Source organism: Taudactylus pleione, unplaced genomic scaffold (genome assembly GCF_031769625.1).
Source record: "Taudactylus pleione unplaced genomic scaffold, aTauple2 ptg000451l, whole genome shotgun sequence".
NCBI classification, from domain to species: Eukaryota; Metazoa; Chordata; class Amphibia; order Anura; family Myobatrachidae; genus Taudactylus; species Taudactylus pleione.
The window spans coordinates 1,768,183-1,790,341 of NW_028284853.1; the positions used below are offsets into that span (position 1 = coordinate 1,768,183).

At 44.5% G+C, this 22,159-nt stretch overlaps 2 protein-coding genes across 6 annotated transcripts in view; both read left to right on the plus strand.

The window, feature by feature from the left end:
• The window catches only part of TOM1L2 (target of myb1 like 2 membrane trafficking protein), a 49,750-nt gene extending 37,515 nt beyond the window's left edge, over positions 1–12,235 (plus strand). For 2 of the 5 annotated variants that reach the window (XM_088448126.1, XM_088448129.1), the window contains exons 13-16: positions 321–386; positions 5,193–5,252; positions 6,477–6,513; positions 8,637–12,235. In XM_088448126.1, coding sequence (XP_088304252.1) covers positions 321–386; positions 5,193–5,252; positions 6,477–6,513; positions 8,637–8,785 — 312 coding nt within the window. In that variant the 3' untranslated portion in view covers positions 8,786–12,235. The remainder of the gene's footprint in view (positions 1–320; positions 387–5,192; positions 5,253–6,476; positions 6,514–8,636) is intronic. The other 3 variants (XM_088448127.1, XM_088448125.1, XM_088448128.1) reach the window with 3 other exon arrangements.
• A 4,818-nt stretch (positions 12,236–17,053) lies between these two features.
• Positions 17,054–22,159, plus strand: part of SREBF1 (sterol regulatory element binding transcription factor 1) — a 39,503-nt gene continuing 34,397 nt past the window's right edge. The window contains exon 1 of the mRNA XM_088448131.1: positions 17,054–17,168. The gene's annotated coding sequence lies outside the window, so the exon portion shown is untranslated. The remainder of the gene's footprint in view (positions 17,169–22,159) is intronic.

The following is a 22,159-nucleotide window of genomic DNA, read 5'->3' on the forward strand; positions in this document are numbered from 1 at the left end:
GCAAAGCAGTACATTGCGAATAAGAAACTCGGACGAAGACAGTGGAATGTGTAGGGTTATGGGTCAATGCATAATGTTTATGTAAGAAACATAATGCACAGTGAATCTACAGTGACTCTGTGCACTCTTCTACGTTCCGTGGTAGATACAGCTCAGGTCTCGCATCTCAGCGGTGCCACCGACGGCGCTCTCTCTCGGGTTACATAAACATGGGTCCTCAATTTACCCCAGTTAAGATGATTTATTGTGTTATAATCTCTCTCTGTTTTTCTGCTGCTGCTTCCCTCCTCTGTGCTGTGAAATGTCTGGGTTTGATGCAGAGGAGAGGTAGAGCTGGGAGCTCGGCCATGGAGCCCATAGACAAGTGGCTCATTACACAAGGAATGGTGAGCAGCGCCCCACAATTAGTCCCTGCTCCCCCCTCCTATAACCACCTGACTGCTCCATGACATCTCACCCACCTAACCAAGCAAACCGTGCGAGGACTCCCAGCAGCCGGATATCTGCCTGTACTACACCTATTAATACGTCCCATATAGAAGTATAAAATATAACTGAGTTATAAATGCCAATTTCTACATTTTTTTTTTTTTATATTTTTTTGTTTTCATGGTTAGACATTGTCTCCTTTTAAAGTGGTTTGCATTGCAATACTAAGAATTTGTCTTTCTGCTGCAAAATAATGTGTGCAGTACCTCCCAGCAGCCTGCAGGTGGAGCTAAGTGATTTGTTTATGTACTCCAAAGCATTTGTCATTCCCATAAACATCAATCACATGCAGCATGTTAACGAAGGTCTATGAAATTAGCCAGGAGACCCAAATATAAAGGGGACCCGTCCCCCTAGACTCCACTAAGGCAGCCATTTTGTCATGTCAACTGAATCCACTTGTATGTTGGCTTGGAACTAATGACTAACCCTGTAGTCCATTAACTGGCACTAATTGGGTGAATTACACTCGTTAGGCTTCACTCTAATGAGATTTGCTTCAGCACACAAAATGGCTGCTTGTTCGGTGTGTAGGTGACTGGAGCGGTGTTAAAGGGGTTTTCCATTTAAAAATTTTTTTTATAGAGCACCTCTTTCCTTACCAATGTTAATACTTTGTTTTGAGATATCTCCACATCTGTAATTGGGCTGGATTTCCCCTTCTATAGAGGAGCGCCGAAGGTGGGATCCTAGCTACAGCGCCAGGATCTTCATAAATGGATCGAACTGCGGAGGCACAACGCCAAAGTAGATTTACTGTGAATTTGAGATTTATAATAGAGAACCTCTCATAGAGGATAGTGCATGAGGAATCTTAGTGATATCATTGGCTCTTAGCCCAGTTGGGAGGCTGCAGCCCACAAAATGGCTGCCTCCACAGCATGTAGTTGACCAGAGCTCCCTAAACATGATGACCTAATATTAGAAATAACATGTCGATGGACATGCATTATTACTGCCTAATTACCTGTCAGTCCGTTCGCCCCCCTTCCCCCAGCAGGTTACATATAATATGTGCAGATATCCGGCTGTTGCGCGAATCTCTTCACTGTCCTGTTCCTCAGTAACGGTGTCTGAACTCCTGGAATAAACACAAGTTTTTAAAGGGAAACAATTGTTCCCAAATGTGTATTTTAATGAGCTTGGGGCCAACATTTGCTCCGGTATGTGGTACATAAGAAGAAAAAGGTAGTATAGTACACAGTTAATATCTGGTTTTTATTGGTTATAGAATATTTTGGCTATTTTATTTACAACACTGAAATAATAAAACAAGATGTAATATTCAGATATAAATTCAGATCTAGTGAGATATGTATGGTTTATAGCGATCACAAAAGGCACATTATCTCGCTGTGCTTTCTGGTACACATTGGTACATACTAGTGACCTGAGCTTATCGCTATCGGTCTGTGACAGATCAGCTAATGATTATTGCTTTGGCAGTAACTTGTGTTTTAAAAAAGCAATAAACAAAAACTAAATGTATATCCCCATCAAACTGCGCATTATTATTTTGCTCAGTATATTGATGATATTATCTGGGTTCGGAATCTGTTTCCCTTATATTACAGTCTGCACAGAGTTTTACTTTATGCACTATGCTCAGTGATAAGGTAACCAGGGCAGACCGAGTACAGACAGTGTGGCATAGAGCATTGTATTGATTGTCATCCTGCCGGGGTGGCTGTCGTAAAGCATATCCACATTTCTTATCGCAGGAAGCCATGTAGGGCTGATTACATCCACTGTCTGACATGTTCAAGTTCAAATTCCCCTGTGACAAGACGTGTTTACTTTGCCTGTCTAAAGTCCCCGAGACGGAAAACCGGCCACCTCCTCTGTGCGCCGTTTGCTGCTGGGGGGGGTCACGGTGCCTGGTACAGCTGCTAATACACGCTGGGACTTGTAGTTGCTCACCGGTTACCTACTCTCAGATGAACTGTGATAGATGGCACTAAAAGGAATCACAACATGCCTTAATCCATAGCAACTACTGTGCCTTTACTTTCTCCTGGTATGACGTGCCCTAGACCGACTCCAGCTGACTGGGTGTAGAACCTTTTTTACCTGTGTGTAAAATGTTACATTCATAAACAAATCTACCTTTCCATGGTAAAACTAGTGTTCATTCTAGCACCCTGCACATGTCACAACCCTGCCTGTGGTGTCGCTCTTTGCTCTGGTGCCTCTAGCACACTCGGCTGAGGCGACAAACTGCTGAGATACAAACCAGTGTGTGCTAGAAGCACCAGAGTAGAGAGTGGCAGCCCAGGATGGAAATAGCAGCTGCACAGGTTGTTTCAGGTGCAGGGTGCTAGAATGAACACTAGGAAAGCTATAATTCAGTCAGGATGGACTTGTACTGCATTCGGGAGATTCTATGTGTGTGTGTGTCTGACATCCTGGAGGTATAAAGTGGCTTAAATGTCACGAGTTCCTAGTGAACAGATTGGCCGGCTGCATTCTTAGGAATACAAAATGGCTGCCTCAGTATAGGTGACAAGCGCACTTACAGTCTCTGACTGGAGACTCTGACGCTAGGTGTTCTTGTACTCTTGCTGGCCTCTACAACACATCCTTGTTTATTGACAAACAAGGTTCCCTATTCAGAATAACCAATGTTTCCATGCTCTTTAGAACAAATGGAAGCAGGGCAATCGCTGCTTTATAAATGGGATATTCCATCTGTCATTACTGCATGAGGGGCCAGTTAGGGAGGTTCTCAGGGCAGGTTAATATTGACTGAAAATTTGTGACCCCTATAAACTTGTGATTATACTTTGAGAAGATACGGTCCCCGTCTAATCTCTACATGGACCACAGCCATTAACTGCGTCTGTGTCCGTCATCTTTTTAACCTTGTGTTCGCATCCACGTGTGTCACTGACAGAAGAGTATATGATTCCATGTAATGATTGTGTGCTGTGTATAAACAGAATTATCTTAAATTACCACATCCAGTGTGTTCCTAATCTCCTTCTGAATGGCAAGTCTGTGGCCTGCTGCAACATGTAGTTCAACAGCTGCATAGCAACAGGTTGCAGAAAGTAAATGTAAACAACTAGGCAATGCCATTATAATAGTGCATCGTGTTCTGTCTGTGTGGTAATAGCGGTGTCGATCTTGTGACGTGATGTTTTGGGTCATTATGTTAGGCATACGGGTTAGGCATGTATAGTCGGTGATCGTGCATTGACCAGTCTGTACCATGTCCGTCTGAAAGGCTTTCTACAAGTGGAAGCCATTATGCCAGTACTAGGCCTACCCGCCTTTTTAGACTTTATGTGCAAGGGATCCTGATGTTCTGTGAAGGGAGGAGGGTGGGGGGTGCACACTCTGATTTTGTTTTATTCTTGGAGGTATGTGAGGTGTCAGGTGATGCTGGAAGGGAAAATGCTGGTTATAAAGGGGAAATGTGTTGGGAAACCGGTTTGCTGCAAATATTGGAGACTATGCCTGGAATGTGGTTAATTTAGGGTGTTGATTACAGAGTTTAGGGGCTATTGCAGGCCTGGCCAACCTGTGGTCTCCATCTGTTGTGAAACTACAAGTCCCAGCATGCCCTGCCACAGTTTTGCAATTGGGGAATGCTAAAACTGTTGCAGTGCATGCTGGGACTTGTAGTTTTGCAACAGCTGGAGAGCCACAGGTTGGCCAGGCCTGGGCTAGTGGCTGATTAATGCTTGGCTTATAGTACAGTTGTGTTTGGAATGTGGTCTGTTTAGAGCACCCAGTGCCCGGACTAATAAGGGATCGGTGAATTGCTATATAGTACATGGTGTGTGCCATTCCTGCTGTCACAAATCTGTACCAATGTATCACAAGTTTTGTTTATTGGGTACTCTGACAAAGTCTAGTGTGGTGGCCAGTATATAAAATAGTTTCTAGAATATAAAGCGGAGCTCATGTGAAAAGAGCAGCAGTTTTGAGTGTAATGAAATTCTCCAGACAGTCTCCTACTTACCGCCCCTATTTATCTAGGTCACAGGTCTTAGACCCCGCTCAGTTCCTGCCAGTGGTTCTCTGCAGTCATTAACAACAAGCTGACAGGTGCTCCAATCCATTGGTTCCTTCCTGCTACTAATAGTCCTGGAACCTGTTGGCTACTTGCTAATTGTCACTCTCACAATCCGGAAGTATCTGGCTCCATTTCCGCCTGGCAATCTCTGGGCCCCCCCATGATAGTTTCCTGTAGAACTCCACTGATGGGGGCCCTGTGTATAGATAAGACAATCGGCCAAAGTTAGGAGTAGAAGTGTCTCGCTGTCAAGGATGGTGCCCTGCCGTCAGGAACACTGTTATTTAAATCTGTAATCACCATAGAATTTCCCTGCCTGGCCCATGTAACACAGGTGCACCGCTCTTCCATGATGCCCCTCTGCTGGCGTGCCACCTGGCTGCGCTGGAATCCATTGCATTCTCCCTAATTTTCCTCACACCACCGGGCTGTATTAACATCACCATCTGTGTTGTTTTTGTCTTTTATTCTATGTTATTTTTATTGTGTTTTTACTCTCATCACCAGCACATTTTGCATTGTCATGGTTTTGTGTTTTGTTTTTTGCATACTGCTTATTTTCTGTTTGTTTTTTGTTTTTTGTTTTTTTGGATTATTTTTTTATTTTTTTATTTCTGTTTGGGCTGCGCTGCCACGCCTCAATGCTTGTGGATGTGTTTATGGCTGCGCCTGCTTGCTGTAGATCCCCGTGGCACAGGCCTCGGACATGGATGACCTAGAGGAGTGGCTCGGTACCGACGTGGTGAGATTCTTTTATACTCTTCTTCCTTGCGCTCTAGAACCGCTGTTGGCTTCAGCGCTAATTTTCATCACTATATTCTCACAAACATAGCACACTACTATCTTCTCTTTATCTTTGCAGTCACTAATGTCTACTAGTGGTACAGTAACTTAACTTTGGTTCAAACCTTCAAGCTTCCATGCCTTGTTGGAGTCCTCCTGCAACTTTTACTAGCGTTTGATTGATTTCTTGCTGTCTCTGGGCACAACAATAAGTGTCTCTTTGGAGACAGTTGGTCACCGTGCGGAGCGTCAGGAGAGCGGTGTCCTATCTCAGAGAGAGCAAATCGGACACCTCTGCCTAATATAGAAATGTATAGCTAAACATAATAAGGTAAAAAAATAGTGTTTGGTGAAAGTTGCAGGAGAAAGTGTTCAAGCCAATAATTCTGCCAGGGGAAGGTTGGTAAAACCCCCTTAAATGTTAATTTATAATTTTCTATCAATCTGTTTAACCAGATATAAAAACCAGAAATACATATTCCAATTTTGTAGTACAGTCCAAGTCCCTTTTCTGCATATCTTAACGTGGAGCCCTCACCTACACACCGGCCATTTTGTGCTCTGAATCAATAGTCTATACTAGGCTGCAGGCTCGTTGACACAAAATGGCTGCCCGTACTGTGTGTACGTGATGGGTGTAAGCCCCTTATTACCCAGTCGCTTTGCACTTTAAGGTGTGATTGGAGAAGATACAAATGGTGGTGATGTAACCTTGTAATCGTCTGCTATGGTGATTAACCAACAAGAAAAGTGGGTTGATGGAAGTTTGGTTTAATGCTTTAATGCTATGTACATTCATATTGAACTATTGTTAACATTTTCTTAATTTTTATTTTTTGGCACTTTTTGTTCCGGGTGATGAACGATTTCTTGGCAAAATAAAATTCCTCTGGGGGAGCAGAGAGATATGTGATGCGTGCGCAGGACCGTTGTCTGATCTCTGTATCACACGTTTACAGTGCACACATAGACACTTTAATGTAAAGACCATTAAATTAATTTGTAGCATCCGTATTTGTTGGGGTTTAGTGAAACCCACTTTTTTTTTTTTTTTTTCCCTCCAATAGTTCAATATAGAAAACTTGAGGTGATGCGTTGTGTGGGCTGCGTTAGCGGGCTGTCCTCTCCCCTCTGTACGCACCCGGTGGGACACCCTGCTGATATTTGGTCTTTCTTTTTACAGAAGGGGGATGAACCCGAGGAAGGTGTCACTAGTGAAGGTACGTGTATTATCGAGGTAATACTTATGGGGAACTAACACTGCTGTGGAGCACTGACCACATTATTCCCCAGCCACTGCTGATATATTGTCATATTACATCAATAACCATTTGGATTATTAGGTTTGTTATGTACTGCCAATATACAGCATCACATTGCTTTTAAAAAAAAATAAAGATAAGATTGCAAGCTGCAGTACCTTAGATGTCGGATCCAGTTTAATATAGGACAAGTGTTCTTTAAGAGCGGTTGAGGTGTCTGTTTGGCGACAGTACGCAGTTTGACTGCTAGGAGCCAGGGACTTCACTGTGGCCTTTCTGACGAGCGCCTGGTATGTATCATGAGGTACTTTTTCCTAGTGGGTTTTCAGTTTGGCCCCAAAAATGGCCGCCACCACTCTTTAGATGACCGAATCCGCTTCCCCTCACATGGTGGTTGTAGACGTGATGAGTCAGTCTCTTACATGACTTGTGACCATATTGTATTTATACTAACTTTGTGTAAAATAAACTGAAGGTGCGTACTCGTAATGACTTTTTTTAACGATTTGTCGTTAACGACAAGTCGTTCAAAAAATATTTCAGTTTTTGCCCCAAAACGATGAACGATAACTACCAATGCACGCTACCGTTTGTAGTTGGTAGTTCTCGTTCATCGTGAAGTTCTGACTGCCCTACGTGACGATTTTGTTATCGTTCATATTTTACAGAACCAACGATGAGCGATGGCCATTCACTGTGTGCATGCTAACAAAATCGTTCATCGTTCATGAAATCGTTGATAAAATCGTTCACTACGATACACCACATCGTTCATTATTTCAAGGGAAAAATCTGAAGGGAAATCGGTAACGAAAATCGTTACGTGTATGCACCTTGAGGGTGAGATTTATCAAATCTTGGAGAGAGATAAAGTACCAACCAATCTGCTTCTAACTGTCATTTTTCATGCTAAAAACATGACCGTTATGCTGGGTACACACTAAACGATGTGTACCCAGCACGATGTCGTTCACGGCGAGACCTGGCGGGGGTGCCTGCATCGGCAAGTGGCATACACACTTGCTGATGCCGGCAGCAACGGAACAACGGCGGGGGCCATGCTGCATACAGGTCCGACAGACTGTCGCTGACGACAAGCGGGAGCGCGCATCGTCAGCGACATAGCGGGTACACACTGGGCGACATGTCGTCCGATCTGCTGGATCAGACGATATATCATCTAGTGACGATATGTCATCTAGGCATTAGAAGCTGATTGGTTGGTACATTATCTCTCTCCAACATTTGCTGAATCTCCCCCTAAGTCTGTCAGAGGTTTAATCTCTCGCCCATTCAAGTGAAGCCTGACGGGTTGGAGGCTGGATTGTATCTGCCATGTCTGTGAAAAGGCACAAACATAATAAATCATCCATTATATGCATCTACCAGGATGTCTGTAACAAGTGTTCAATATATTTTGTCTATAGAACCAAATCTGATGTTTTTAGGCACACTGTTTACCCTTATTTTCCTTGGTCAACTTGATGTAATACCTCCTATAGGTTACTTGGTATTAAAGAACCTCTAAACAGATACGTCATGTAAAGGTGATACTAATAGCCTTTACAAATGAATACGGACACGTTTCCATCCCTTAACAGAAATATAAAAGCCTGCTCAGAGCTTTTTGATCTGTATAATTTTAGTAAATGCAGGAGGATTTTGTACAACCCAATATTTTCAATTCTGGTTGTGGATCCCATCGGTCAAAATCCCGCCGCCGGTATCCAAACAGGTTCTCCTACCCCTAACCCTTCCTCCCCGGTGCCTAAATCTAATCTCCCCCTCCCCACACCCTAAACCAAGCCCCCCCCCCCCTCTCCTCCTAGTGACTATCCCTAACCCATAACTATCCTCCTAACCCCGCTACTTACCTTCTGCCCGCGCCGGGTTTCTGGCAGGTATCGGGAATCCGGCATCGACATCCCCTTTGCCAGAATATTGACCGTATCCCTTCAATTCATATGAAACTGCTTTAATTAACTAAATGTACACACGTAGTATTTTATAACCAAGATGAGTGTGGGACTCAACACCGGTTTTCCGAAGTGCCCATTAACTTCAATGTTTTCATTTTACAGAATTTGACAAGTTCCTGGAAGAACGAGCCAAATCGGCAGAGAGGATCCCGGACCTCCCGTCTCCCCCCACTACAGAGCCCACCCTGACAGTGAACCCCGCAAGCCGGAAGAAACAGGAGCGCGCTGACGACACACTGTTTGCGTTATAAATAATCTCTCTGCTCTGCATAGCTCGCACTATGCTCCCCACCTGCCGCATACAGGACCATTACCATCAGCCCTCCGCCATACCCTTTATTCCATGACCTTTATAGCGGAGCTATCACATATGCACAATGGAGGCAGCCTCTTTATTGGATTGAAGTCTTTAAATTCACTAGGATCTAGTGGCATCAAGGAGGCACCTTTCCCAGCGATATGATTGGCTGTTGGCTCAGCTAACCACAGGCCTTGGCCTGTATTGTATAATCACAACCTCTTGTATGCTGCAAGCCTTTCTCTGCCTTTATGGTGCGTTGTGCTTAGGCTAAATAAGGGGTTTTCCAGGTGTGCATCGCCATACCATGTAACAGGTCATCTGGGTGCAAAGTCCTGTCTCTTCCCAGACCTACAAGGTGTTGATTGACTTCCCTCGAGGTGTAGTTCCTACTTCATGCTCTCTCTTCTCCCCCATGTCATAACCCAAAGAACCTATTACCATGTATTTGCTGCCGAGGCGCTTGGATGTGACTTAATGCCCTTTCTGAGCGTCCACTCCCTTTCCCTGCTATTCTGACTTTCTCCATAGGCTGGCAAGGACTTGGCCCTCTGGCGATATGCAGAAAGTGGAGAGAGAAGCTGTAGGAGGAGGGGAAGCTGCCCCATCACCTGTCTACCTGTGTCCTTTCTTTTCTCCATGCTGAGATTCATGTGGTGTCAGTCTGGAAATTCCAGGCTCCATTTGATGGGTGACCTGTAGTCTCCTGGTTAGAGGACATTAAGCGCTAGGCCTGCTATATAGTATTCTGCTGTAGTGTCCCACTAGGTGGCACTGTGCACATAGTATTTTATGGTAGTGTCCCTCTAGGTGGCGCTCTGCACATTCCTTCACACTCCTGTAAACGTTGACTCTCTGCACCTCCAGATAACTGCAATAGCACTGCATGTCTTATTTCTCTATCTCTCTCATAATAATGTATACCTGAACTGCAATATTTGCACAGCTTTCTTACCTCTCATATGGAGTGGCGGACACTTGTCCAGCTTAATTAGCTGATCATTAATGCATATTATACAGTAGGGAGCATTAACCCTGTACGTTGGGGTTAACTGGAAAGACCTGGCTGTGCCCAGAATATTTCAGTACGCCTCCGAGAAACCCGGACAAGACGCAAGCTTGCGTGGTTTGCAGGTGGACATTGATACACATACAGATATTACATGGAAGCCACTATTAACCGGTCGTCTTAAACCCTTGGGTGCCATATTTTCTCTCTACTGGTTAACCACACAAGGGGGAGGTGAGCCTGTCCATGATCCTGCTGCCTATGGGCTATAGTAATGTTCAGACCAATAGGGTTTCATTACACTGTCTGAATGTCCGCAGTCTGTTACAGAGCTACTCTGTTCCCTGAGAGTGCCACCCTCAGCCACCGACATGGCTGAACTTGGCACATGTACCGTCACACTAACCTCATCTGCTGTGCAGAAATCAATGAATACGTTGATGGCACATCGTACCTTTTTTTTTTTTTTTTTTTGTAATTGACGGGTATCACTATTGCTGCTCACGGGAAAACTTGGGCACTAATGAGCCTCATAGATAGAAGCAGCAGCAATGACACCCACGGGCATGGAATGACGGAACGGAACAATGCAAGGAATGAAACAGCATGGTGATGTTCTCTTAGATTATGTATCACGTTTCTTTAAAGGGACAATATTCCCTTATATTTTAAGTATAGTGGTGTATACCTCAATAGGCTGTATTCTATTGGAGATGGGTGTTACTGTACATAGAATAGGCATCTTATACATATTGTATATGTAATGCATTTATTGTGTGTGTGTGTGTATTTTGGAAAGGAAAAGTCACAGGGACCATGGGGGGCAGATTTGGCTGGCAGTCATAGACACAATCTTGGCCATTACATTCAGTCATTAAAGTATATATATATTATACTAGCTCTATAGAATATGCTTCGTTGATTACTTCGATAGGAGTATCTGAGCACTTTTAGTCTTGTGGTCAATACCGATTGTGCTCCATCTAATAAAATCTTTGTCACCACCTCTGTTCCTAGCCTGTAAAAACACCCTTGTCATGTAATCTACAGCCTATGAGAAAAGGGTTGGGAGTCCCTGCGTATAATATGTCCCATCCCAGACACCCAGCACCTGAGGTGACTTTTTAAATTAAAAATCATTCATGTCAATTGGATGAGTAGAATGGCCTGGCTCCTAATGGGTCACATTACAGCAGTGGTGTCAAACTCTGGCCCTCCAGCTGCTGTGGGACTACATATCCCAGCATGCCCTGCCACAGTTTTAGCATGCCCTAATAGCAAATCTCTAGCAGTGCATGCTGGGATGTGTAGTGCCACTGCAGCTGAAGGGCCCGAGTTTCACACCACTGCATTACAGTATCCTATAGGTCGGGACTCCATTTGGCATTCCTTTTGACTTGTCCCTTGTGAAATGTAATCTATGGTAAAAAGCTTCTTTTGGGCAGCTAAAATAATGGCACACTAACATCTGGGGTTCCCATCAGGGCCGTAGCTGACCCTAATGCTGTCTGGGGTGACCAGCATTGGCCCGCCTCTTCAGTTTCGGCATAAGAAGGGACAGAGGACGGGAAGTGGTCAAATCCACATTAATGTAGACTTGAAAACAAGTTTTAAATATAGTCGACTCGTTTCAGGTTAACTGGCATTGCATTCTACCAACCCTACGTTCTGCTGCCTGAGGCTGAGGCACTCGGTGCCTCGCGGCGAATGCCACTGATCCCAACTGAAAAGGATAAGCACCACCGCATTACAGGATACCATTGTAACTGCAAATACAGGGACGATATCGAGCCATAATTTACATTTTTTTAAAAGTCTATTTAATTCTGGGAAACGACATCTCTGCCCTGTGCACGAATATTACACAAAAACTAAAAAAAATCAGGGTTCTGATTGATAAATCATAAGGGTTTGGCTAAACTTGAACCCTTAAGGATTTATGCACATGTAGTTCTAGCTCCTATTTAACTGCGGACAAAACCCCTGTTGTATAATACCGGTATATTTCCCAGATAACCGATGTGACATTCGCCACCTCTGCAACGTCAGGCTGCTACATCAGAGCCATCGTGTCTCCCCGTAACATGCTACAACTAACATGTATATTTAATATCTTAAATTATTTTATATTTTATACATGCAAACACTAAATGTAGATTAATGTTGGACATTATTTATTTGTTGAACCCTTTTTTTTTTTTTTCCAGTGTATCTGATTTTTAAGCTGTGGAAGCGTATAAATATATTAGCGTTTATGATGTCTGTAGGAGTTAATAAACCGTCCAGAATATTCTCCTTCCACCCGGTATATGTCTGTCTTTTAGAAAGCCGTTGGTTTTGCTGAAATGTACCACTGTAGCGAAAATCTGTACAAATAAATCAATAACAAATATTTATCTGGCTATTCATTTCAGTTGTGTCATTTTAGTTTGAAAAGAGAGAAGCACCTAGTGCAGGCCTGGCCAACCTGAGGCTCTCCAGCTGTTGTGAAACTACAAGTCCCAGCATGCCCTGCCACGGTTTTGCTATTAGGAAATGTTAAAACTGTGGCAGGGCATGCTGGGACTTGTAGTTTCACAACAGCTGGAGAGTCAGGGTTGGCCAGGCCTGACCTAGTGCGATGTAGGCTAAATGTAATTGCTTGAAATAATGGTATTCCCTCTCCCTCCCTTTTTTTAAACTTTCAGCTGATTTACAGAATGAATATTGCAGAAGTGACAACTTTAATATAATTAGTGCACACCCATTAATGTGCCTGAAACGTACTCTACTAACTATGTCCATGGCCTATATCAAATATGACCTATCGTCGACCTCTGCAAATGTGTACCCACTATATTGGACCCTGTGCACTCCCGCGGGGTCGTTTATTGCATCGACAGATCTGCAGTACATGCTCGTCAATGTGGTGAATAACCCTATGCTTGTGAGTGTAGCCGGTGCCCGACATATCGGCCAGTCGGGCACTAGATCATGTAATGTGTACTGGCCGCCTGATATGTTGGGCCATCGCATCGCTGGGTACACACATCGTTAAGTGTGTACCCAGCTTAAATCCGAGAAAGCATAGAGGAGCCTGGATAATGCGACACAATATAGAACGTCTTCATTTGATTTGAATTCCTGGAACTCTTGTTATGATCAGTCGCACACAAATCAAGAGGAATAGATGAGTTTGGTTACACCAACACCGAGGTATGTGGCGCTATCTGGATTTAATAGCTCTGCATATGACTGTCTTTCAACCACCAGGCTGAAATTCAGGATTAGGTTAATTGCAGCATTATAGATACTTTGGAGGACTACCAGCATCTACGGGAGCAAAATCTTCAGAGAAGACTTTAAACAGAGTCTGTGGAGTATATTTACTAATGTGCGGGTTTTTAGAAGTGGAGATGTTGCCCATAGCAACCAATCAGATTCTAGCTATTATCTTCTAGAAGGTGCTAGATAAGTAGAATCTGGTTGCTATGGGCAACATCTCCACTTCTAAAAACTCTCACTTTAGTAAATTTACCCCTAAGTGCACATTTTATTCTGTGAACTAGAGAATTAAACTTCATGTTAAGATAGAATATCGGTTACAGGTTTCTTGTGAACATAAAGGAAATGACAGATTTGCCAGGGAGTTAGGTAGACTAGCAGACGCAAGCTCGGCTTAAAGTTGGAAGTGTTGGCACCTTGGGCATTCCAGAAACTGGCACTGTATCAGGGCAGCTTGGGTAGCTATGTTATACATAGAACAAAAAAACAACAACAAAGAACTCAAAATTCAATGCTAATTACATTTACTACAATTTAAGATATGTAACAATTGATATGTATAATATCTACATTCACTAATAAAAGAAGGGATCAAATACGGCTTGGTTAAAATAAAAAAATAAATATATAGATGCATTAATAAAAAAAAAATAATATACTGCATAAGTGCATGGACACCTCATGGATTTAGGACCACAATAAATAAAGTCCATATTACGATTAGTGACCACAAAGATCCAGAATATTACTTAGCATAGCAGTATTATTACCAGTTTGCTAATTCTACAAGGAGGAGCTTCTACAAATGGAACTTGTGGGTATATTCCACAACGAAATGCATTAAGGTGGTGGGGTACATTGGACACACTGGATGTCTTGGACTCGCATACTGACCCAGCCAGACCGGCTCTTTGGATTTATTCCACCTACCTACGTTTTTACTGTCTACTACTGTGGTACCCCAGACCTGGGTGTACTAGCTCATGTTTGGTCCTCTATAAAATGTATATATGTAAATACAGTATGCACTGTCTGTGGCACAAAATGGTTAATATGGAACCATATTGTAACTGACTATTAATTTGATGCCCCACTATCGGTGCAGGTAGTATGTGGTGAGCCAGCAGCGGGTGGACGGGTTAAGTCAGTTACAAAGGGTCTTTCCTGAGGTAACAGACTGAGTAGGAGCCTGCGCTAGCGATTGCCGTTTGTGATCACGGCGTGCGGTAGATCTGGTGCTAAGTGAAAGGGCTGCGGGACTTCCCGGCAGTGAGGTCTAACATCTCCCGGAGCTTGCAGCAGGCACTAAGGGAGAGTCTGATTCTCTCTCACTTCAGGTGGACTGTTGGCAGAGCAGACAGTCCTGCTGAGGGTACGAAAGAAGGAGAGAGGCGTCATCCCCTCTGAGAGACTTTCAATGTATGAAACATTCCACCAATGTAGGTGGGGAGGGTTAGGCTAGGGAAAGGGGGTTAGGTACCCCCCCTGAGAGACTTTGGTTTAGGCTGCGGGAAAGGGGGGGTTAGGCACCCCTAAGTGCCTAAATCTACTGGGAGGGGGTGCCTAACCCTAAGTCGTTGTCATCGTCCCCACCCCCGGGAGCCCCTAACCCGCGGCTGTCCGCGTCCCGGCTTACCTTCGATCGATAGGCCGGGGGTCGGGCTCCCGGTGTAGGTAAAATGACAGGCGTCGGGATCTCGACGCCTGTCATTAGACCCCTGCCGGGATTAGACAGTCGGGAAGCCGATGGTCGGCATTTCGACCGTCGGCTTCCTGACTGCTTCCCAGTGGTTCTTGCCCCTGCTGTCCCTGTGAGTTTATTTTAGTACATAGAGGGGATGGTTTTGTTACAAATTATAATCTTTTGCGATATAGACTGGTAATGGCAGCACTCCTGCCATTATTAATACATAGGCCCTAGAAGACTGGAGTGAAATAGCCACACAAGGGGCTTCATCATTTTAATTCATAGGTTGTTTTTTTTTTTTAATGTCTACATAGATACACTAGTTTATTTGTATTTCTATTTATTTACTTTAGATTTAATCCACAGAACATGACGTTTCTACAGCACAACTCGTAGTCTTTTTGCAAAATGAAACTTCTTTACGATAAAAGATAATTTTGAGAAAAATTAACCCACATGAGCTGCCTAAAATGGATCAAAGTCCCCCAATACATTTAAATCAATAAACAGGTACATCCTTAACAAGGAGCTGTGTTCTCTGAAACCTTTCCTGGACCAACTAGAGAGAGTGTATATACTGTATGAACCAGTGAGTGAAAGGCCGGGTACACATTAGAACGACGGCCAATCGTGCAGATGGTCAGGGCGATTTCCCTTTGACCCAGACCATCACAGATTGGCCGTATACACTACACAAATTAATGAACAACGGAATTATACCTTGCTACATCCTTAATTAACATGCACAGTCGCACACACAATATTGTTTGACCATGCAGCACGGTCAATCAAACGATCTTGTATGTCGTCCACCTGAGCGCACAATTGTGCATACACATTAGACGATATGTACGATTTCCCGTTCCGGATGTTATTCTGCATACGTCAGATTTTGTGCGTTCCGGCGGCGGAATTTGGACTGGAACGCTCCCAGCAAAATGCAAACTTGCAGATACAGCACTGAATGCGGCGTAAAAGACACAACTCTTATTAATCTGGCCTTGGACATGACCAGGGAACAGGAGCAGATCTATTCAAATATATTTGTTCCAAGAACATCCCAAGGGATGTATTCAGATTCAGACCTGAACAATCTTGAACGTCGTTCACACGTGTTCCCATCATTGGAGCATTTACTAACTACAATCATAATTTTTTTTTTTTTTTTTAAATAGTCACACAAATCAGATTGGATGGTAAATGTAATACGCTGAAAGTGGTGGTGGTGAAACTGAAAGAATGTTTTATGTTTAAATATATATATATATATATATATATATATATAAAATGTGTGTGTGTGTGTGTATGTATGTATGTATGTCATGAGCTGGAACAAGTTTTGACAACACAAGTACTGCAAAGTAAAAAGTGGAAACTCCTAATCCTGTGGTGGCACATACAAGCTCCACACAGATTGTTCCCTAGTTGGAATCAAATTTCTCTGAGACTGCCAATCTTACCAGTGTGGCACGGTGCTGGTCACTGGAATAGGTTCCACAATAATCCCATGGGTACCTGTACTGGCAATGTGCTGAATTCATGTATTTGTTTCCAAAGTTTGGGACCATCTTCAAAATTATAACAGTGACCACGCTAAGTTATGGACGTCACATAACACTTTGCAGAGGGGTTGGGTACGGGATGCCGGCGGTCAGAATCCCAATGCCGGCATCCCGACAGGGTTAGGTTACCAACACCTGTCGGTAAGTATCCTAATCCTAAACCCCCCCCCCCCCCTCCCCTTTAGCTTAAACCTAACCTCACCCACTTCCTTAGGGATTTAAACTATGCATCCCTTGGCAAACATCCAGAGTTTATACCTATGGTATTGTAGCGTTATACTATTAGAATGGCACAGGTGCGTAGTTACAGTAGGACACAGGTTCTCAAACTCGGTCCTCAGGATCCCAAACAGTGCATGTTTTCCAGGTCTCCAGGGAAATAATTAGCTCCATCTGTGTATCTTTTAAAATGTGACCATGAGTAATTAACACACCTGTGCACCTGCTGGGTGATCTGGAAAATGTGAACTGTGTGGGGTCCTGAGGACCGAGTTTGAGAACCCCTGCAATAGTAGTAAGCTGCAGGCTGTCTAGAAGATGTATAATTAGAACAGTCATTCTCAAATTCGGTCCTCAGGACCCCACCCAGGTCACGTTTTCCAGGTCACCCAGCAGGTGCACAGGTGTATTCATTACTCACTGACACATTTTTAAAAGATCCACAGGTGGAGCTAATTATTTCACTTGTGATTCTGTGAAGAGACCTGGAAAACATGCACTGTTTGGGGTCCTGAGGACTGAGTTTGAGAACCTGTGAATTAGAGCATTCATGCAACTTTACTGGGACAAAGGCATTTTTAGGCCTGATCCAAAGGTAAAACCATGTTATGAAGCATGGTGGGGTAAATTTTAAATGTGTGGAAAGATGTATGTTTTGGAAGGGAGGGGGGAAGGACGCATCCTAGCTGGTCTCTAAAGCTCAGTGTTAAAAGAAAGCTGACCAGTATTTGTGTGCTGCATGCAGAAGCAGGCCATACGGCTGCGAGCAAAATGTGCAAGTTCAGCTTCAGATCGGGCCGCGAGGGGAGCAAATTTCTGTGCCGGAACCGACATTTATAGGCCGTTGCAATGGCAATTTGCCCACTTCTCAACTAATTGGATGATTGAGCCCTTAATGTGCTCTTTTATAATTTAAAGTCAATTACATTATTTTCTTAATATTTCAGAAATGCTTTCCTTTTTGTATTGACACCTCCAATATAGACCATGCTAAACTTTGCTCCAAAAATAATTGACACTCATTCAAGCATATTTATACTGAATTGAATGTCATATACATTTAACAGATGATAATGGTTTTGGGGAGAGAGAGAAATGACTACAAGGAATGCAATCTCTGTAGCTGGTTTGTGCAGTGTGCATTAATATACATTTATTCTGTGTACTACTGTGCAAAATACAACAACAACTGCCACCCTCCCGAGCGTTGGCGGTGGAATCCGAAGCAGGAGAACCATGTGACCAACCAACCCCAGTGTGTGTATCTCCTTGGAGGACCGCATGATGTAATCAGAGATCGGTGTATGACGCTACCTCACCCCACTCGGACCCCTCACTCCCATTGGACAACTCTACTCGTTCTACAGGCGGGGTTTCCCCTTTGCTCGGTCAACCAAGCCTGCAGGAGAAACCACGCCCTCGAGCTTTTCATTGGTTTAAGAAGCGCTGGTGTAGAAAAGAGTGCTGATGAATATTCATCAAGAGGGCGTTTCATTGCTGACTGCTGAGGTGTATGTGTTGCGCGCCCTGCTGCATGAAGTCTTCCCTTATCCTTCCTAAGTAGCTGGGGGTGGCACTAGCAAGTTGCTGGACAGAGTTAACCCTGACACTGCTGGGCTGAATTCTGTATATTCAGATACACCTCGCACTGCTTAGCTAGATTGTAAGCTCCTGTGTGTGGTTTGTGCATGTTTTTATTTTTACAACCTATGTAGTAATGTCCTTTTTTTATCTGCAAGGAGTATTAACACTAAGCAAATACAACTACAATCAATCTCCAATTTTAGTCCCCTACATTTACATTCCCCCCTCCCCAACCACACACACACTTGCACGGCCTACCCATCTATTACCCATTCCTGCAACTAGCGGAAGGTTGCGCAATCCTGCGATGGGATCTGAAGCGTCGATCCATCAGTTGGAAATGCCGGCCAGCGGCCATCGATGTTCCGCGATCCATCGGAGGATCGGTAACATTCTCCATGTTAAATTCTACCGAATTGCAACGATCATATTTTGATCGTGATCTGCAAATTGATTAAATCAAATCCAACATGTTGGATTTCACCAATCCTGCAAGCCGGGATCGCAGGAAAGCGACAATCCGGCGCTAGTGTATGGGGTCCATTATTTATATAAAGGGATGTCAGTTAACTTTATAAAAATATAATAATGTCACACATCTCCACAAACCACAGCCCAGCACCATGAATGAGAGAAACTATTTGTTTCAAAAGCACTGGCTTATCATCCCCATCCCATAAAAAAAAAAAAAAAAAAAAAAAAAACACCCTTTCAATGCTGCGGACACCTGTCCCGGTGCTCATGGCATAGAACAGGCATCTCTTAGCCCGACTTATCTTCCAACTATGCCCGATTCGGGACAAAAGCCCTCCTTATCGGGACGTGGGGACTGTCCCCTCAGATCAGGCCCTGAATCGGGACAAGTGGGAGTTAGGCACCCCTGCTCGCTCATCTCCAACTGTAATACGGATACGTACTGTACATAAAAAGAAGGCAAATGAGAGAAGTTTCTGGATTGTAAATAGCTGGTGTAGCTTCCAACCTCTGCATATACTACTGGCTGCGGCCTAAGCAGACATGGTTAATCCCACCTTGATAAGTGCGCTACTGGCTGCATTGTGGTGAATTATGCTAACACTCTGCCGTATTATATCTAGGAATGCACTAAAATAAATACTTCAAGATTCATCTCAATACAGAATGTTTTACCAAATATTCTGACGAATAACCAAAACACAGACTGAGATGTATCAAAACTTCTAAAGAGAGGAGAAGAGGACAAGTTACCTTTAGCAACCAATCAACTTTCTACCTATAATTTTATAGAATGTACTTGATAAGGATTGATAACTGTGAAGCTCATCTGTGTTTTTGTTATTTCTCATATGGCTAGGAATATTTATTCTTTTTGTGTCATTTGACTCTTCTATGCGAATGTGCCTTACTTGCTGTACCCTGAAAAATCCAATAAAATCATAAAAAAAAAAAAAAAAGAATGTACTTGATAATTGCTAGCAACAAGCTGATTGGTTGCTATGGGTAACTTCACATGTCGTCTTCTCCACTTTTTAGAAGGTTTGATAAATTCCTGGTATACTGCCTATTGAACAGTGGGGCCTAACTAAAAAAAACCCTAAACATTAGGCCAGATCCTGGTTCAAATCTTTAACTTGGTGCCGTCCTAAAGGGGATGTAGTCAGGAAGCCGACGGTCTAAATGCCGGCCGCCGGCTTCCCGACTCTCTAATCCCGGCGTGGTGCTAATTTCAGACGTCGAAAACTCGACGCCTGCCATTATCCATACGCCGGGAGACCGATGGCCAGCATACCGAGCGAAGGTATGCCGGGTGCCCGGCGCGGAGAGCCGCTGGGGGGGGGGGGGGTGTTAGGTTAGGGGCTCCCGGAGGGGACTTAGGGTTAGGCTAGGGGAAGGGGGGGTTAGGGTTAGGCCCTCCCCGGGAGACTTAGGTTTAGGCACTTAGAGGGGGGGATTAGGGTTAGGCACCTCTAAGGGAGGGTTAGGGGGTAGAATTAGGTTAGCGATACTTACCTTTGACGATCAGGATTTTCACCCTTGCCGGGCTGCCGTTGTCGGGATTTGAACCGCAGGCCATGCGGCCAGCGGTAATACCTACTACACCCCCTACAGGTATCCCTTGCAATGTCTCTTCAAAAATTGTCTTTGTTTAATAATGCCTGGGACAGGGAAATGTATATACAAGCTACAGATACAGTATATGTATTACATCTGTGTAAGCCAGTGATGCCCAACCTCGGTCCTCAAGGCGCACTAACAGTGCTGGTTTTGGTGATATCCATGATTGTGCACAGATGGTTAAATCAAAATAACTGAGGTACTAATTAAGGCCCTCATTCAGAGCCGTACGCTCTGAGCAGAGCGCACGCTCTGAATGAGGGCCGTCCTCCATAATTATGGAGCGTCCTCCAGGACGCTCGTATAGCTGTGGGTCACCACCCACAGCCTGTACGAGCGTGCAGGTTGATGGCTGCGATGGTCAAGACCATCGCGACCATCGCCACTGCGAGCCGGAGCCTGCGGTTGAGTTTTTCAACCGCAAGGCCCGGAGTGATTTTGGCTCTATCAGAGCCAAAATCACTCCCACTGACATCACTAGTGATGTCAGTGGGCCGGCTTCTGACGGTAGGCGTTCCCTTGAGAACGCCCCCGTCAGGGAGGCACGCCCACCAAAGGGGGCGTGCTGTCAATCAACATTGACAGCACGCCCCCTTTGATCAGACACAACGAGCGAAGGAAAGTCCTTCGTTCGTCGCGTCTGGCGCATGCGCACGACGGAGCTCCCGCCGTCGTGCGCATGCGCAGTGCACAACATCGACCCACTTGCGAGCGGACAGCCGCTTGCGAGTGGGTCTGAATCAGGCCCTAAGTCACCTGTGCTTCAGTATGGCTATCCCTAAAACCTGGACTGTTAGTGTGCCTTGAGGACCGTGGTTGGGAACCCCTTCTCTAGGCGCTCAGTTCAATTAGTGCGAGTCGTCTCGCAGTGAGAATCAGTGCATCCATATTCTGCAGTTATGTTAGCTCTGAACTCGCAGAGGGGGTGAGCGGAGGTGCCATTGCTGACGTTACCACACTGTTGCAACGGCAATTCATCTCCCTTGCTCCTAACTGAACTGACACCCTCTGTGGTACATTTCCAGACATGACTGTCCCAATGATATGTCTCATATATCTTACCATTAATCCATGCCACCCAGATATTGTGTTATGAGCAGATTATCACATCTCAGAGACTAAGACTGATAAAAGGGTTCGGCGGCAAGATGAAGGGATTCTGGGGAAGAGAAAGCAAACAATGGATTTATACTGAACTGTGAGCTCTGGGCCTGATTCAGACCCGGTCGCAAGCGCTGAGCGCTCGCAACCGGGTCGATGGTGTCCCACAGCGCATGCGCACGACAGAGCCGACTCTGTATATCTTAAGACACACCATGTGACACACCATGGCCTATGGTAGGTGAAGTTTCTCTGTCCGACTATGGCCTCCTGTGTTTGTGGTTCAGAATCTATGGACACAGCCGCATGTAGGAACACGCCTGTGTCGGCTTAGCCACCTTTCCATGTTAGCTCCCAGGAATGCCTACTAATATTCGCAGACCCTGCCCCTCTGAGCGCTAACAATCCGGACGCAGACTTAATACATCGGCCAACTGCGTGCGGAATCGGTGCTGCATCCGACTTAGAATGAGTCCCTTAATTACATACTGACCAGAAGTGAACCAATAGGAGGACAAATAAGGACACAACACACATGTAGGAATGACGGGTTAATATGCCTTCGGGTCATTGTCTGCGATATTGGGCTTATGTAAAGAAATACTCGTTAACTATTAACAGCAAGACTTATACAGGGCCTCAATAATTTATTTACTCTCTGGGACATGACAGGAAAGGTCCCTTATACAAGGCATCAGGCGGTAACCATTAACACCAGGCTTCGGTATTTGCTGCAAGCTAAAGCCATGCCAGGATAGCGATAACCGTACTGCTGAATCCTCTCCGGTATGCAGTTGCATGGCCGAT